Raw genomic sequence first — 17781 nt, 5'->3', positions numbered from 1 at the left:
TATCTTAATTAATTATACATTTTGGGAGATCTTAGGGTGGCCAAATATCTTGGAATACTTTTTCCCTAAAATTGCACAGAACACAAAGTTTCCTATAACGCTCAGCACAAGGAATGTCATCAACAGCAGCACAAGGAAGGTCATCAGGAGCATAAACTTCTAAAAGTAAAGTAGCAGCTAAGAATTTCTTGGCAGATAAAACATTTTCTAGTTCCATAGGCAACTTATCTGGTTCAGATAGTCTGGAGAGAGTATTTGCCTCAATATTCATTTCTTCAGATTTACATGTGTTAATAAACTTAAATCTTGTACAGAATTAACCAATCTTACTTGTCTGGAATGTAAACACTTAGCTGGTTTAAAGTATATCAAGTTCTGAAGGTCTTTGTATATAATAAAAGAAAACTAACTGACTTCAAGCCAGAGGTGCCATTCCTCCAAAGCTAATTTGGTCAGCAACAATTCTATGTTACCTATATCATAATTTTGCATGGTAGAAGGTAACTGTTGTGAAAAGAACGCAGAAGATTACAGTACCTATACAAAGCATTCACCCATTGTAATGTTTTTGCATGTTATTGTTGTACAACATTGCATTATAGTGAATTGAATGTCTTTTTTGACACTGATTAACAGAAAAAGGCTCTTTGTCAAAGTGAAAATAAATCTCTGCAAAAAGATCTAACTTAATTACAAATATAAAAAAAATAATTGAATGGATAAGTATTCAACTCCTTTAACATAATACACCTAAATTATCACTGGTGCGGCCAACTGGTTTTAAAAGTCACAAAATGAGTTAAATAGAGATCACTTGTCTGTAGCCGAGGTTTTAATTGATTGCAGTATAATTTGCCTGCTTTTGTCTTTTTGCCTGTTGCTTACAGAGATAGGCTCCAGCTGCCCACTGCCCTAGATAAGCAGATTTAGATGGATCAACAAATACTATAATCTGTCATGCTCAAAGCAACTACACACGTTTCCAACCATTAAAACTGATAGAGAAATACTCTGTATAATTTCAATTACAGGTTAGTTTACTGTTTCAGATTTAGCTTGAGCGAGATAATTTTTCAACTTGAAAACATGACTGAAATACAGCTAAAAACAGATTGTAAGTATAGTTGGCACTATAGTGATTGAAATATGTGGCTGTGGCTTATGTCTGCCAGTACAAACAGAGGTGTGCGCAAATACCCATCACATGTCACCTTTTGCAAAATATTTACAAAAAGAAAAATGTGATATATGTCTCTTTGATGAAGCCAATAAGTAACAGAAAATGTTCCAACTTTAAAATACAGTTAGTAAAATAAGTCACACCTGAATGTCACACTATGTGTACATTCTCTATCTTAAGATTAGAAAATGTTTATTTTGCCATAGCTAAAATAAGTTGACAAATGCAAAAACACGTTTTCTGTAATTTAAATATTGGTAATGGAATTTGAGTCATTTTAAGTGACTGACTTATAAGCCAATTTGGACTTCCAAGAGCCATCCTCTTGGAGTTGCGTGCTTAACTGGAGCCTATATTACAGAGAACATGCAAAAACTCTGGTTCCATTACTTCAAAACGTAATACAGTGGGTACGGAAAGTATTCAGACCCCCTTCAATTTTTACTCTTTGTTATATTGCAGCCATTTGGTAAAATCTTTTAAATTAATTTTTTCCCTTATTAATTAATGTACACGCAGCACCCCATATTGACAGTCAAAAAAAAAAAAGAATTTTTGAAATTGTTGCAGATTTATTAAAAAAGAAAAACTGAAATATCACATGGTCCTAAGTATTCAGACCCTTTGCTCAGTATTTAGTAGAAGCACCCTTTTGAGCTAATGCAGCCATGAGTCTTCTTGGAGTTTGCTAAAAGACACCTGAAGGACTCTGAGATGGTGAGAAATAAGATTCTCTGGTCTGGTGAGATCAAGATAGAACTTTTTGGCCTTAATTCTAAGCGGTATATGTGGAGACATCCAGGCACTGCTCATCACTTGTCCAATACAGTCCCCACAGTGAAACATGGCGGTGGCAGTATCATGCTGTGGGGGTGTTTTTCAGCTGCAGGGACAAGACGACTGGTTGCAATCGAGGGAAAGATGAATGCGGCCAAGTACAGGGATATCCTGGACAAAAACCTTCTCCAGAGTGCTAAGGACCTCAGACTGGGCCGAAAGTTTACCTTCCAACAAGACAATGACCCTAAGCGCAGAGCTAAAATAACGAAGTAGTGGCTTCACAACAACTCTGTGACTGTTCTTGAATGGCCCAGACAGAGCCCTGACTTAAACCCAATTGAGCATCTCTGGAGAGACCTAAAAATGGCTGTCCACCAACGTTTACCATCCAACCTGACAGAACTGGAGAGGATCTGCAAGGAGGCACAGAGGATCCCCAAATCCAGGTGTGAAAAACTTGTTGCATCTTTCCCAAGAAGACTCATGGCTGTATTAGCTCAAAAGGGTGCTTCTACTAAATACTGAGCAAAGGGTCTGAATACTTAGGACTATGTGATATTTCAGTTTTTCTTTTTAAATAAATCTGCAACAATTTCAAAAATTCTGTTTTTGTCTGTCAATATGGGGTACTGTGTGTACATTAATTAATGAGGGAAAAAATTAATTTAAATGATTTTAGCAAATGGCTGCAATATAACAAAGAGTGAAAAATTGAAGGGGGTCTGAATACTTTCCGTACCCACTGAATATCAAGATTTTCTGTTCACTTCACTGTCCTGCTGTCTAGAGTTGGGATTTAATTTCGAACACAAAAAAGTCTTTGGACTTCTTATGGTCGAAATATGTTGTAACTTTAAGCCAATATCCATGTATTTTTGTTTTATAAATTCAAACCTTTGCATAAGCAATCGTTTACTCATTTTACAGGTGTAAATAAGTTTTAGACATGAGGCCCCAATTCTGAGTCCAGTACTGATATTTATGACCCAAGGTTGAAATTGCTTAGGAGGATATATATATATATATATATATATATATATATATATATATATATATATATATATACATATATACACACACAAATATTTATGTAATAATTTACTTGGTGTTTGTAATAAATTTAGATTACTTTGAAGAAACTTACTTTCACACTAAAGTCGTTTTCTGTTGATCAACGTCAAAAAAGAAAAATTGAATCCATTCTGATTCAATAATAAATGTGAAAACGTTCAGACAGTGAACATTTTTTGTAGTATTATGATCCTTTTGTGGTAGAATAGAACCCACTCCAAAAGGCATTCACCTCCACTTCGAAATGCAAAGAAGAGTTAGGATGATAGAAAACGGTGGCAAAGGTAAATAGATATTTCAGAAGAACAAAAGAGTGTTGAGCCTCAGTAGTCCAATAAATGTTTTGATTTCTTTTCTTATTTAAATCATTGGTAATAATTAGCACAGTCCTTAATCGCTAGAGCCTTTTAAGACTCTCCGGGGGTTTCCAATCAAGAACAGTAGTGACTGGTTTATTCAATGCTCTAGCAGGTATGAGAAACATTACAAACAATTTATGAAACTCACATTTTTCTAATTTTACATATAGGCTGTTTTTGTTATGAAGGCTTTGTGGTACATCCCTAACATGTTTAATAGGTCCAAACTATTAGAAAGGATCAGAATGTTATCAATATAAACTAAAACAAAACACAGAATGACCTCAATATAAACTAAAACATAGCACAAAACCTCAAAACAATGTCATTAACAAGGTCTGGAAGAAAGCTGGTACATTTCTGAATTACTGAAATGAATGAGCTCGGCTGTAAAGGTCGCTGTGGTAAAGCAAGATCTAATGGCCCCGAGTAGAGTGAAGGGAGTGATGCCTGCGTTTTGCTGCCCTCAAGTGATATGAGTGCTAATAAAAGGAGTGTCAGCATTCTTTCAGGCAGAAATAAGAATGTTTGTTGAATCTGCTAGAGCCATAATGATTAAAAAATATAGGTGGCTAATTAAGCAAATATTCTGCAGTTAAGTACTGATGACATGTGATTGCATTTACATTATTCAATATTCTGTAATCCCATTCCACAGCAAGAATATTGAGAGTGTTGTTTAAAAATAAAATACAGGTGTTCTCTAGACAAAACCTTACACCTTCTCATTATTATAAAATGTAGTTTTACTTTTGGTACTTGATTACTTTTATTGTCGTCAAAAAAACAAATATTAAGGCAAGGCACCTGAGTAGTACTTTTGAAAGCAGACATTTTTTTCCCTTTTACTTAAGTATATTTTCAGTAAATGTATAATTTCTGAGTAAATTTTACTCTGCCAAAACCATACAGCATCGCCCTATACTTACTGTGTCCAGATCATGCTTTAAAGGATGTTTTCCTCTCGTCACACCTTCCAATATGTACCAAATTGTAAGCGCTATGGTAACCTATCTTTCCTTTGGTTAAAGAAAATTCCCACTCCTACAGGGCTACTAGAAAGTCAAATGAACCCATTCTTAGGATTCTCCTTGACATATTCCTCTGTAATAAGTCATTAGCGTCTAGGTGAAGCATAAGGTTTTACCTTAGGAAGGGAAGACCGAAAACAACTAAATGGCAAAAATAGTCATTTCAACATAGGGTAAGTTCTAAAGACATTTGTTTACAATTTATTGTGCTTCTGTAAAAAGTCAGCTTTCCTCTTGTGGACAAATACATTTCTATAAAATTAAAAAATCTACATTTCTTTTGTTTCTCTGAAATCCTTGCTGAGCAGGTAATCAGAGGCTCTTTATTGGCATCATCAATGACTTGTGAAAGGTTTTCAGACAAATTATTAAGTCTCTGGTAAAGACAGATACAGTTTTCTAGTAACTGTAAAAATGAAAATAGAAGTCGGAAGTTTATTTTTTTTTAATCTGTAACCTTTACCTGGGGATACTTAATATCTTTGAAAACTTGCTTCATCTCAGAGTCAGATAGCACTGTTTATGAAAATTAGGGGTGTGCAATCTGGATAGTGAGGGGCACCATTTACATAACACTCTGCACCTTTCTATTACGTCCCCGCTATGGACAGCAAGGGGAATTTGGTGATGGTAAAAACATGCTAGTGTGTGTGTGCTTGTATTCACCTTGTGATGAGCTGATGCCCCATCCAGACATTGTTTCTGCCTCACGCCCAGTGCTTGCTGGAATGGGTGCATCTCTGGATTAATGGATATAATCATTAAACATCCATCCTTTTCACAGATATAGTGGCAAGGTTTCCTAGGAATTTAATGGATGTCCCAGGCAATTCACAACACATCGAAGCCGAATGTTTTCTCACCATGACGATATCTCGCACTGCCACCTGGTAGAATCCTTCAGATTTACGTAAAGTACACGCACAAGTATAAACAGTACAATGGTTGTGTAGCAGTAGCATCTGCTGGAGCTGGCCTAAGATGGAAATTAAGCCAGCTTACTCACTTATGCACAAAAATAAAAGGACTGAGGTGCAGAAAAATCTCTCTTTGGAGTAATGATTCAAAATATGAAATATTTGGGTCCAACAAAAGACAGTTTATGCAGCAAAGCACTGGAGAAAGGAACATAAATGAATGTCTGCTAGCAACAGTAAAGCATAGTGTAGATTCCCTGCAGGCTTAGGCTGCATTTCCACAAATGCAGTTTGTGATTTGATCTACAGGTAGATTCTTATTGCTCATGCAATACCTCCAGGGACACGTCTGATTGATCCCAACTTCATTCTACACCATGACAGTGACCCCAAACACCTTCTGTAGTGGAACTGTATCGAGTTTTCCAAAAGGCTTGGAACAACCTTCCATGTACATGCCCCCTGGGACTGCATAGACGTAGACCTAAGAGAATTGCTGCTGTTTTTAAGGCAAAGAGTGGTCACAACAAATATTTATTTTTTTTCTGATTAATACGCTTACTAAGAAGTTTATTAATGATTAAAAAACTATTTATGGAATTATTTTTGAAAGCATTCCAGCTTTACAGCATTTTTACAAGTGCACAAAACTTTTGCACAGTACTGTATATACAGTATACATATATATGGACATACAGTATATACATATACACACACACACACACATATATGCATATACATTGTGTGTGTGAGTGTGTGTGTCAAAACAGTCTTGTTAGCTAGCTAGCTTTCCCATTATGAAGAGGTCATTTAAAATGTTTTCATCCCTTTCCATAATCTTATGGAACTTCCAAAGGACATTACTGAGTATAACACAGCAGCATTGTTTTACCAGACGACATATATTCTAATATATCAGCAAAATTAGTAAAAAGTGGGTCAAAGTGAGAAGAACAACTATGGCAACGAGGAAATAGGTAACATCAATAACTTCCTGTATGTCATATTATCCAGGAGACTGAACATTAAACAAGCAATGATGACAAATTTCCAATGACTATTTTTTAACACTAAATCATTAGTTTTAAATCTTTTTTACTTTTTGTTTTGCTGTAATTGAACAAACTTGGAATTAAGAAGCTACCTGACCAGGTTAATGATAGCAAGACAGTCACTTTCATTGTTTAATTCTAACAAATGCTATTATTTTTTCTCTGTTTAAAATTATAACTTAATACAAATGACAATGACAGCTTGCCATTTTAGGATCACTAAAATTGTACAGGATCTCTAAAATATAATGCAGATTCTAGGACAATTTATACATTCAGATTCTAATCAATAATAAATGTCTTTGCTCCAACTTTACTCAAACCTTACATGATGCACAATAAAAAGAAAAGAACCCAGTTGAACAACAGTGACAGTTAGTGTGAAAATGGGATTTTTTTTCTCCTTTAGTTATAATGCCAAGATAAACACTGGAGTAAAAACAAGCTAAAACAGTACACATAAAACTTGACTGTTTGGCACAGGAAGGTCAATTTAACACAAAGCAAAATGAATCTGTTTTGCACATTGTGTTTCTCTTCCTGGAAAACATCAATCAATTATTCAAATGGAAAAATCACACCATATTATACAGTGTTTGCACAAAAGATCAACCAGATAAAGGCAACAATTAAAACTGACATACACTTAGTTTTTACACTTAAAAAAAATATTTGTTAATCTACTCTATAATAAAACATCAGTGTCCAGTCCCTCAGCGCAATCTGATTGGTTAGTTTGGCTTTAGTGATACCATTAAACAGGAAGTGTGAGATGAACAAGGAGGAGTAAAGGTGCACAAAGAGACAGTTGTCTTCAAATGGAAAGGTGCCTCGAAAATAATGACAGCCTAAGAAACAGTCTTTATGTGAATTTGACAGGTACTGTGACTAGTATTACAAAACAATAACTGTAAGCATTCATTCAAACACCAATTTTACTAATCTGCTTTAATAATCTGTCTATTTCTGGAAGAGTATGAATGTACATTCAAAAAGATGCATAAATAAAATTTGTCAAACTATACCAAGTCAAGGTATCTATTTTTGGTCTCATAGACCTTTTCTCAGATTTATATCTTAAATACTACTTTGATAAAAAATATCAACAAAAAATATAGCTACATTATGAGTGCCAAATTTTATTACTGGGATTTAAATGTACTAACCCAAGCCACTCTGCTTCATTTCTGGTGACTGTCGAATATATGATGGGAAAAGTCGGTAGCCTCCAGATTTGGAAGAGGAAGTTTCAGACAAGACCTGGAATAAATGATTCAAGGAAATAAGGGAAATATACAGCAATGAGGAAACAGAAAGAGTAAAACGAAAGTGACAAACAAGCTTTCAATGACTTTGTTGTGACTTATTCCTTTTTTCTTATTTTCTTACCTCCATTGAACTGGTTTTTCGATTGCGAATTAGTGGAGACCTTCTCTGGATGCTTATTGGCTCAGAGAGAGGCAATGATCGGTCCAGCTCATCCCGGCTCAGATCTTCTAAACTACCAGGATCAGTCAGCTTATTTTCATTCTGCCAATCAGAAATTTTAATTTAACAGAGCAAAATGCTCATTTAATATTTTATTTTACTATTTTTTTTTATCATAACAGCTTTAGTTCAATAGTAATTAACTTGGTGATGCTTACCCGAAAAAAAATAATATATATTTATCAAAATATGGTCAAAAACAATCATCATTCCCCATAAATTTCCCAGAAAATGAATACAAGAAAAACACTCAGACATTTATTAAATTAGAGTAGAAAACTCGCTTAACCCGACAGAGACACTGGAGGCACACTGATCAAAGCACACACTTTTATTTTATAGTTCACACAGCACAATGCACCATAAACAACTCAGTCTTTTTTTTTATTTATTTATTCTTTTCCTTTTATTGCTTCCTCTGTCGCCTCCACTCCTCTCCCACAAGCTCTGTCCTCTGCCTCCCAACTCCGGCTCCCTTAATAGAGTGAGCTGTCCTGCAGCACTTCCTGGTGTGGTAGAAGTGCTGCATGGGTACCCGCCTGGTTCCTGTTCTGGCAGCACTTCCTGGTGTGGCGGAAGTGCTGCAGTCCATGACTCGGGAACCAGCCAGGCGCCCCCTGGCGGTGGCCATGGCCCCCAACAGGGTTGAGCTACCAAGCTCCGTGGCCCCCATGCAATCCAGGAGAGCTGCCCTCTTGCATCCTGGGGAAGGAATTGTCCCTCTCCTGGACCTTTGCTTCTCCAGGAGTCCCGGTAGGGCACGGTCCCCAGTTGTCTGTCACAAGGTTATAAGTATCGTTATGAAATCTGGTAGTCTTAGTCTCGACTGACCTAAACCATTTACCTGCTGGGCGGAGAATGAACAGAAGGTGGGCAGAGTTCAATCAGTGGAATAACAATTACTTCATTTTTCACACTGGTAACAGAGTGAATATACAAGAGACAAAGTGTCATACAAATATAGTAGAAGCCATAGACACCAGTGTCTGTGACTGCTGTTTTCCTCAACAGTGATGATGCCTTACAAAGCTTTGATGGCAAAAGTCAAAATACATTCAGTAAGGGAACCCACACAAATTGTTTTCTCAGAAAGAAAAATTACTGGTGGGCTTTCTTGACTATAGCAGATATGTTGAACTTTCACATTGGAGTAATAGAAAAAAACAGTACACCAGAACCAGAAGTTCTTCATATTTACATTCTGTCCATAGATGCACAAAGGATGTATGGGGCACTCTAAAGAAAACACTATATTCTTTTTTATAGTGTCACCATGTTCTACATTTAGGAAATATCAAATATAAAAATTATTCAAATGTGTGTTGCACAAATATCAAGGTATATGGCAAATGTGTCTTGCTTATTATACAGTAGGCTAATAAAATGGGTGATAAAAATTTAGATTTTTTTAGTTTATTAGATAAGACCCATAATATTTAAAGCATATTTATATTAGGATTATTCAAATAAGATGTAGCTTTTAAATGACTGAACTGACCACTGCCATGAGGGATAGAACAATTCCTGATTCTCAGCTTTCATTAGTCCATCTGTTAAAAAATACTGGTCAGGTACAAAGTTATTTCTCCTTCTCGCTGGCCAATTCATTTGCCATTCCGCTCAACCAGGCCATATCTTATATCAGCGCATTGCCGCACTCATGACATGACAAACCCGGATTGGGACCCGAGTGTAGCCGTGCAATGGGTGACACTTCAGTGTTTTGTTTTTTTGGTTTTTTTTTACAGTGGCTGGAATGTCGGTCCTGCCACCAACCCCCAAGTTTTCCCTGCAAGTTGGAGGACCTGCTTACAGGGCTGGATACAGATTAACATCATACCCAGGGCAATGCAATTGCAGTTTAAAGGCCTTCCTCAAGGGCCCAATGGAGTAGATTCACTTCTGCCGTTTCCAGGATTTGAACCAGCAACCGTTCCGATTGCCAGCGCAGAATCCCTAGTCTCAAAGCCACCACTCTGCTCATTTGTAAAATAACGCAATAATTTTTTTTTTTGAGTGTTGGGAATAAGCTTCAGTACTACTGTATTGTTTGATGAGGGGAATAAAAGATTTTTTTCATAACCCTGCAACATAACACAATGTGTAAAAAGCAAAGAGGTATAAATACTTTTTAAAGGCACTGTGAGATATTTGCTATATAAGATAGTTATTTGCTGTATAAACTGGAAATTTAACACTTAAGGGAGACATTTTCAATATGAGCCATTACAAGACCTAGACTGCAAATTAGACATTTGTCATATAACTGATATTTGAAAAATAACTGAAACATTTGGAAATGTAAGTGGAAAATGTATCATAAAAACTAAATATTTGGCATTGCAGACCCCCAAACCCCAGACACACAACCTCATTAAGTCTTGGGTGCAAATACAAGGTGTATTTAAAATAAAGTACCTCACAATCAGGCATATTTGTAATAACAAACACAGGCAACTCTATTCTTCCCTCTTTGCTTGTTCCTGTCCTGTCTTTCCCATCCTCTTCTTCCTATTTTCTTACCCTCCTTTCTTTTGCTATGTCTTTCCCCTCCAGATGAGCTTTTTCCATCTTCCACCTGACTCCAGCTCACCTGGATGAAGTTGAGTGACTTCTCTAATCTTAGACACAGGTATACTTCCAGTGCTTGGGCATAGCGATAATGGATTCCTGATGTATAGAAGGAATTGATGCGCTGGCATACCAGCAGGAAACAATGGAGGAACATTACCAAATTGGGAGGTCAGCTTAAAGAAAGAATGGGGAGTAGAATTATTACGTACTTACTGCTTACTTACATACTGCTAGATAGCCGCACTCCTGGGGACAGGTATACCCATTGACAACTGAAATTTGTATGCTAAGGGTTGTAGTGCTTTACAACTACCCTGTGTGGGTACCTGAGTGCCACCAGGAGGTGCTATCTCTGTCTATGCTCTGTGGTCTTTGGGACTTCTGACTGACTCGGAGGTGCTTCCATTGGGCCATGCCCAGGCAACGGAAGAACCCCCAGGTCCAACATAAAAGGAAACACTCTGCCACATCCAGGTGAGTTGGAGTTGGGAGGAAGGAAGACAACGCACGCCTGGAGGTGTGAAAGGAGAGGAAATGACAAAGAAACTGACTGGGGAGATGCCAGTGACGTCATGGTGCTAACTTGTCTCAAAATCACGTGACGGCCGGGCTTGAAACAAGTCTCAAAGCTGCACTTTGAACACCAGCATTTTAAAAGCTCAACACGGTGTCAACATGTGAGTATCTAGCAGCCCATCACTAGTTCACTGTGGAACTCTTGTCTGGAAGGACATTCCTTGCAATTATTGCTTATTTTCTACTTTTCAATTATATAGGGTCGCCGAGTGGTGCCCCAACTCTTTATCTTAGTCTAATCTCTTACAATATATACATGTATTTATTTCATGAGTCTTTGTAAAAACTCATTTCCTCCTGGGGAAATGTTAAGTTCGATTGAATGTTCTTTCTCTTTCAATGCATCCCTGTCTTTCTCATCCTCTTCTTCCTATTTTCTTACCTTTCTTTCTTTTGCTATGTAACTGTTAATCTTGAAAATATGGTTAAAATGTCTGCCTTCTGAAATTTTAGTTTACACTTTTAAGCCATTTAATACATTCATTCCTTTACTCAGCTATCACTGCATTTTACCTCAGAAGAAGCAGGACGAAATCCAAACCCCATTGGTGCATTCTCCTCCTCTTCACAACCCTTCACTCCAGGACTAAAGTGCAGCTCGACATGAAATCTCTCCTCTGATGAGGCTTCCTGTAAAGAAAAATGTGAAATGATTTTTACAGCTTTATATATATGCTCCCATAACTATTGGAAAAAAAAACCTGAATTAGGATTTATACTTGATGAAACCATATGTCTGACACTATACTAGGGTAAATTAAACTAGAAAAGCATGTTTGTTTTAGTGTTTACTCCCAAGACATGCATTACAGCAATAATAGTACATTTCATATAATACTAAAAACATAAAATAGTATATATGCTCACCTTATTATTGTCCTCATACAGCATTATTACGATCTGTGTCATATAATTTAGTTCTGTGACAGCACTAAGATAGTCCATGGCACGCTTCCACTGTTGGTCTGTCAATTTCTGTTGGAAACATCAACAGTTATGTGTTACTTGACAAAATATACTCTGGTGAAATTCTAGATATTGCAAAGAAAATATGTACAATACTATCTATTCATTTTACTAAAAGAATGCTGCTTGAATCTTGGTATTAGCAACAAAAAGATCTATACTACAAAAATCTATATGCCCAAAGCAAGAAAAGAAAATTTTAAATTTAAGAGAATTTTTAAATAAAATTTTTTTCTGGGCATGTTTGCATAAAACTGTTGATGTCATGTCCATCTTTCTGCATTACATAACTTGGCTCCCAGTGGACCAATCTGATTGAAATTTGGTACACTTATTCTTAAAGGAAATTTATCAGAAAAGTTCAATTTTTATTCAGATATTCCAGAGTGAACTATACAAGTTTTTTATATGTCTATATAAAATATCACTGGAAGATCTATGAACAAGAAAAAATACCAACAGTATAATTGTACCCATGTATAAGAAGAAGAGAGATGTTCGGGATTGTGGAAACTATAAAGGGATAAAATTAATGTCACCAAAAATGAAAATCTGGGAAAAGGTTATAGAGAGAAGGCCTAGGAAAGAGGCCACAATAGGGGAAGAACAGTTTGGCTTTTTGCAAGCCACAAGAACAACTGATGCGGTTTCTGCATTGAGAAAGCATAAGAATAACAGAAAGGCTTGAATATTTGTATATTGATTTGAGAAGGCTTATGATAGGATGCCACGTTAAGAGGTCTGGAAGTGCATGAGGGAGAAAGGAGCATAGGAAAAGTATGTGAAGATTGATCATGATATGAATGAGAGAGTGAAGACCCAGAGTAGAAACAACATTGGAGTAGCAGAAAGTGTTCCATTTACCACGTATCTTCTTTAAGTCCTTACCTCTTTGATCTGATTATGGATGTGTGGGCAACTCATGGCATTAAAGACAAATTCCTTTAGCGCATGCTTTTTATGCTGATGACACTGAATTGTGTAGCACCAGAGAGGAACTGGTAAGGAAGTTAGAAGAATGGAGAAATGCTTTGGAAGATAAAAGACTGAAGATAAATATGACAAAGAATATCTGAGGTTTAATTATGATCAGGTTTCAGAAGTTAGAATGCAGAGAGGATGAGAAAACATTGAATATTTTTAAATACCTAGTATCAATGATAGGAAGAAGGTGTCAAGAGTACTGAGCAATTGAAGAGTCAAAGTGAGGGTTAAAGATAAGGTTTTTAAGACAGTGGTAAGACCAGCAACGATGTATGTAGGGAGTAGTCCAGGGATCAAGTGTAATAGATGCCAGAGGCTATTGTCTCAGTGAATTTGGAATTGGGTAGAGTGTGGATGAAAATTCAGAAGAAGTCAGAAAGAAAGGAGATACTGTAGGTAGAAGGTGTAGACAGGGAGAGGTGTGAAGGGTCCTTTGATTTTTGTTTCACTGCCCCATTTGTTGTGTTTTGCCTCCAAAGGTATGTAACCTTCTTTATTCAGTTGTAATAAAAATGGTGATGGCTATACTGTAGTGTTTTGTTTATTATTTAAATGCATCTGTGGTTGCACGGATTCTTTTTTATATGGTTCATTGACATTTTTATGTGGTTTGTCAATTATGTACCATTCTATAGAATATAAAATAATGTTGACTACATTTGTTAATCTCTATTAAAATAAACAAAATCATTTTGTGATTATTTAACCTTTAGTGTTAAGTAACAGCACTTTTCTAAATTCACAAGTATGGTACACTAAAACTGACATAAATGGTAAGGAAATGGTAAAAATAACTAATCTTAATAAAACAAACATCCATAGACAGCAATTACTGTATGTTTTAATAAAATCAGGTTGCAAGTTAATTTTGCAATATCAGAAAAATCAAACCTGAAAAAAAGCTTATTTTATACTTGATATATCATTAAGAATTAGACTATCAGATAAAGAATTATTTCTTACTAATAATAATGTTATTTAAATAGTTTCTTGAGCATGTTTGCGACAAGAATGACATTATACAAAGGAAAAGACAAGTCATTTTAAACTGAATAGGTTTACAATTTACCATAAAGCAACAGCAAGATTTATAATTCTTAGTCAATGTTTGGCAATATAATGCTAAATGAAAATAATTTTCTTTGATTAAAGAACTAATCCAAACAACCTTTTATTAAAATTTGTAAGACTTACATCGAGAAGGCCCCCATAACGGAAGAGACTGAGAAGAGAGTGGACATGGCTCTCACTGGTGAAATATAATCGTGTCCTCACATGTCGCCCTGGGGACATTACTCCACGAGAATACCTAAAAAAGTTCCATACTCAAAAACTGCTCAAAAAAACGTATTTATTAAACAAACATAAAACTATAACAATACAAAAAGTAGTCTTAACCAATTTCTAGGTTATTTCATTTAAAGTGTCTGATGAGCATTTATCAATTGATCTAAAGATAGTGCAGTATAGGAGCACAGCAAGTGGCAATGCTGATTAATATTGATAATTTTGGAGTGCTGAGGATATTTATTTCTTACAGCAAACAAACAGATGATTGCCCAAAGACAAAAACTGTACAAATTGTATAACTACAGTACATTAAGGTTGCCCATTATCATGCCAAATTAAAACACTAGACATTTATTTGTTCACAATGGTAAACAAATGAATGACAATACTTTTGATCTTATCATAGGAAAGGAAAACCTTGCTACTTTAGCAATTTCAAATAATATATTATTTTTACTTCTTTTAGCATTTAAAACACATGCTCACACATTAGGTACACTTTCCAAGATGAGCATATCGAGGCAGTCATAATTGTAATCACAGTTATGCAGCTGCGTTGTTCTTATGTGTGAGTGGATGTTTCTTGCGGGGAGGGCTTCTGTTCTCTTTCTGAGATGTAGAACCCTCATCCTCATCAGAGTTCACCTCTGTTATAGCATGACTTTATTGGAAAACAGCAGTGTCAAATCAGGGGGAGTGTGAACGTGACTGAGTGAATAAAACTGAACTGGAAAAAAAAAACGCTAACCTTTACAAGTACCATAAATTTACACCGGCTGTTACAGACTCAAATCAAATGTTTGTTTTTATTGTGTAATAGTAACAATAACAGCAGCTAGATCTGCTCTATAAATCTTGGAAGGGCACGGTATCGAGTCCACAACCTCTTGATTACGAGTTAGCAGTTATTACCACTGCACCACCCAAGCGGTTATGTCAGTTTCACACCTTAACCTGATTTCTTTTTCTTCGGTTATATTTTTGAATAAAAGCACACTTGTTTTGTAATACTTGTACCTTTTGTGAAAGTGTTTATTTGATATTTGGACTGTGGTTTTCTCACATTATACACTTCATGTCAAAATTTTGTCATTAGTATTGTAACATTAAAGTTTCTGTTTCAGATATCAACATTTCTTGCCTCACATTTCCTGTCATCCTATATTTATCCAGATCGTTGTAGACATGGAACACAAATGCAATGCATGTGTTTCAAATAACAATATATTATTTACCCTATAAAACTCCAGACACCTCACACCAAAATAAACAGACTTGAGCTGGGAAGAACTTTTTGTCTGAAGGTGAGGGGCTGGGATAGCTGGCTACTTGCTGCTTGTGCTGACTGACACATTTGCAAAACTAAAGGCCCTAATGAAGAGGTGCGAAGGAATTTAAGGTGGCCTGGGACTATGACTTTTTTTGAAGGCTTCAGGGATTCTAGTGTTAATAGTGCAGCCCTATTTCATGCTTATCAAATTGATTTCAATACGTCCGGAAATTTGCTGACAGCACTCCATTATTTCACTCCGAAGTTTAATACTTTTTCTCATATGACTCATTACCCTGACCTTTACGGTTTTCAATTTACATGCTTCCATTTGGAACGATCGTTAGAAAATATAACATTCATTTTCACTCATATGTAGACAACATGCAACTATAATTTTGTTTCAGACCAAATCACTTTTCTCCAATGGAGAATTGTGTCATTGAGCTAAAGGAGTGGGACAGTTGAAGACTACATGTCTCCAAAAACAGAAAAAAAAAATGAAATGCAGAGTGCCACAATATTCTGTGACTTTTAAACTTAGTTGTAATCACCTGTACACAATTTAGGCGATATCTTTGTCATTAGCCTGTCTTTTAAAACACACATTACAAATGTAAAACTTTTGTTATCCTAAAAAATGTTAGAAAATTAGAATATTTCTAAATATGCAGGATACTGAGAAATTCATTAATGCATTTATTTCTAGTATTACTGACTACTGCAATGATTTATTCACTGGCTGCTCCAACTGTTCTTTATGGAACTTTCATTTAATTTAAAATGCTGCTGAAAGAATCATTAAAAGAACTAGAAAGTATGAACACATAACTCCAGTTCCCAAGTCCTTTCACTGGCTCCCAGTTAAGTTTAAGGATGATTTCTGAATTCTCCTCTTAACATATAAAACTTTAAACAGCCACAAGGCCCTGTACACCTTGTGGAGGACAGCTGGAGCCCTTGCCCGGCACCCCTATAATGGAAGGTCCAGGGGACAGAGCCTATCCAGATCATTACCTCCCCCAGAGTGCTAGAATGCAGCTCCCCTGGTGTGCAGTAGTGCCATGGGTTTGAGGCATGGAAGCTCAACCTTGCTGGGGCCCGTGGCCATCTCCAGGGGGTGCCTGGAGAACTGTTGAGCCCTTTGGTGCAGCACTTCCACCACACCCGGGTTCCTTATAAAAGGAGCCGGCAGCCACTACTCCGAGAGCCAGAGACGGGTTGAAGAGGATGAAGCTTGCTGTAGGAGGAGTGGAGAAAAAGAAAGAGAGAGAGAAAGAAAAGAAGAAGGGAACTGTGGTTGGTGTACTGTCCTTATGCCTGAACTGTGCTGTTCAGGTGGAGAATGGGGGAACAGGTTTCCCACATGGAAAAAAGAAAAAGAAATAAAAGTGTTTGTTTGAACGTCTGTCTGTGTCAGGGTTGGGGCAGCTAGTGTGCCCCCTGGTGGTCCACAATCAATATGAACTTATCATTACTTAGAAACCAGAGCAGGCATTACAATCTCTAGATACCAGCCTATTTAAGATTCCAAGGATTAATAAAATAACTGAAGGAAGTTGTGCATTTAGTTGCAGGGCCCAGAAGCTTTGGAATGATTTGTCAAATTATAAAAAGAGATGCCCCTTCAGTCTCAGCTTTTAAACTCAGCCTGAAGATTCACTGCTTTAGTCTAGCATGCCCTAGTGAAAGCTGCTGATTAGATGTGCATAGTGCATCTTTTTTTGGTAGTTATATGTGCAAAACTTTACGAAACAGAATAATCATAAACCTTTTCTAACCCTCCACTGTTCTGTTTCTCTTCTTGCTATTGTGTTGATGCACTTGGTGCCACTGTTCCACTGCCAAGTTGCTGTTTCTCCCATGGAATGGTCATCTGAGATACAAAGATTCTGTAATCAGATTGGACAGCCCAGCATAAACTATAATATCCAGAAGGGGGTGGCTAGTTGGCCTAGGTCTCTAGAACTATGACTATATCTGACTTCATCTTTTGACTTTTTCTCTTACATTTGACCAATGGGAATGCTTCTGACTGGAGTTTTTTTTTCCTCTCCTCTGTTGTCATCTGGCCATAGTTCAACAACTGATTATTGAACAGATATTTTTTTAGGATTCATTTATTTTAAACATTTTTAAACTACTGTGTGTTTAAAAAAATCTATGTCTTATGTGTACTAGCTCTTTATGTAGTAATATGTAAAATATACATTTGCATTTTACCTGAGAACTTGTCATAGTGC

At 36.4% G+C, this 17781-nt stretch overlaps 1 protein-coding gene across 1 annotated transcript in view; it reads right to left on the bottom strand.

Moving 5' to 3' along the window:
* LOC120541445 (inositol hexakisphosphate and diphosphoinositol-pentakisphosphate kinase 2-like) overlaps positions 1–17781 on the bottom strand; it is a 267227-nt gene that overhangs the window by 58999 nt on the left and 190447 nt on the right. The window contains 5 exon segments of the mRNA XM_039773073.1: positions 7557–7650; positions 7780–7920; positions 11542–11658; positions 11896–12003; positions 14173–14287. Of these exon segments, the coding sequence (XP_039629007.1) occupies positions 7557–7650; positions 7780–7920; positions 11542–11658; positions 11896–12003; positions 14173–14287 (575 nt within the window).

Source organism: Polypterus senegalus, chromosome 12, assembly GCF_016835505.1.
Source record: "Polypterus senegalus isolate Bchr_013 chromosome 12, ASM1683550v1, whole genome shotgun sequence".
Lineage (NCBI taxonomy): Eukaryota > Metazoa > Chordata > Cladistia > Polypteriformes > Polypteridae > Polypterus > Polypterus senegalus.
The sequence above is the reverse complement of the archived record's forward strand: the minus strand, read 5'-3'. Positions and strand labels throughout refer to the sequence as shown.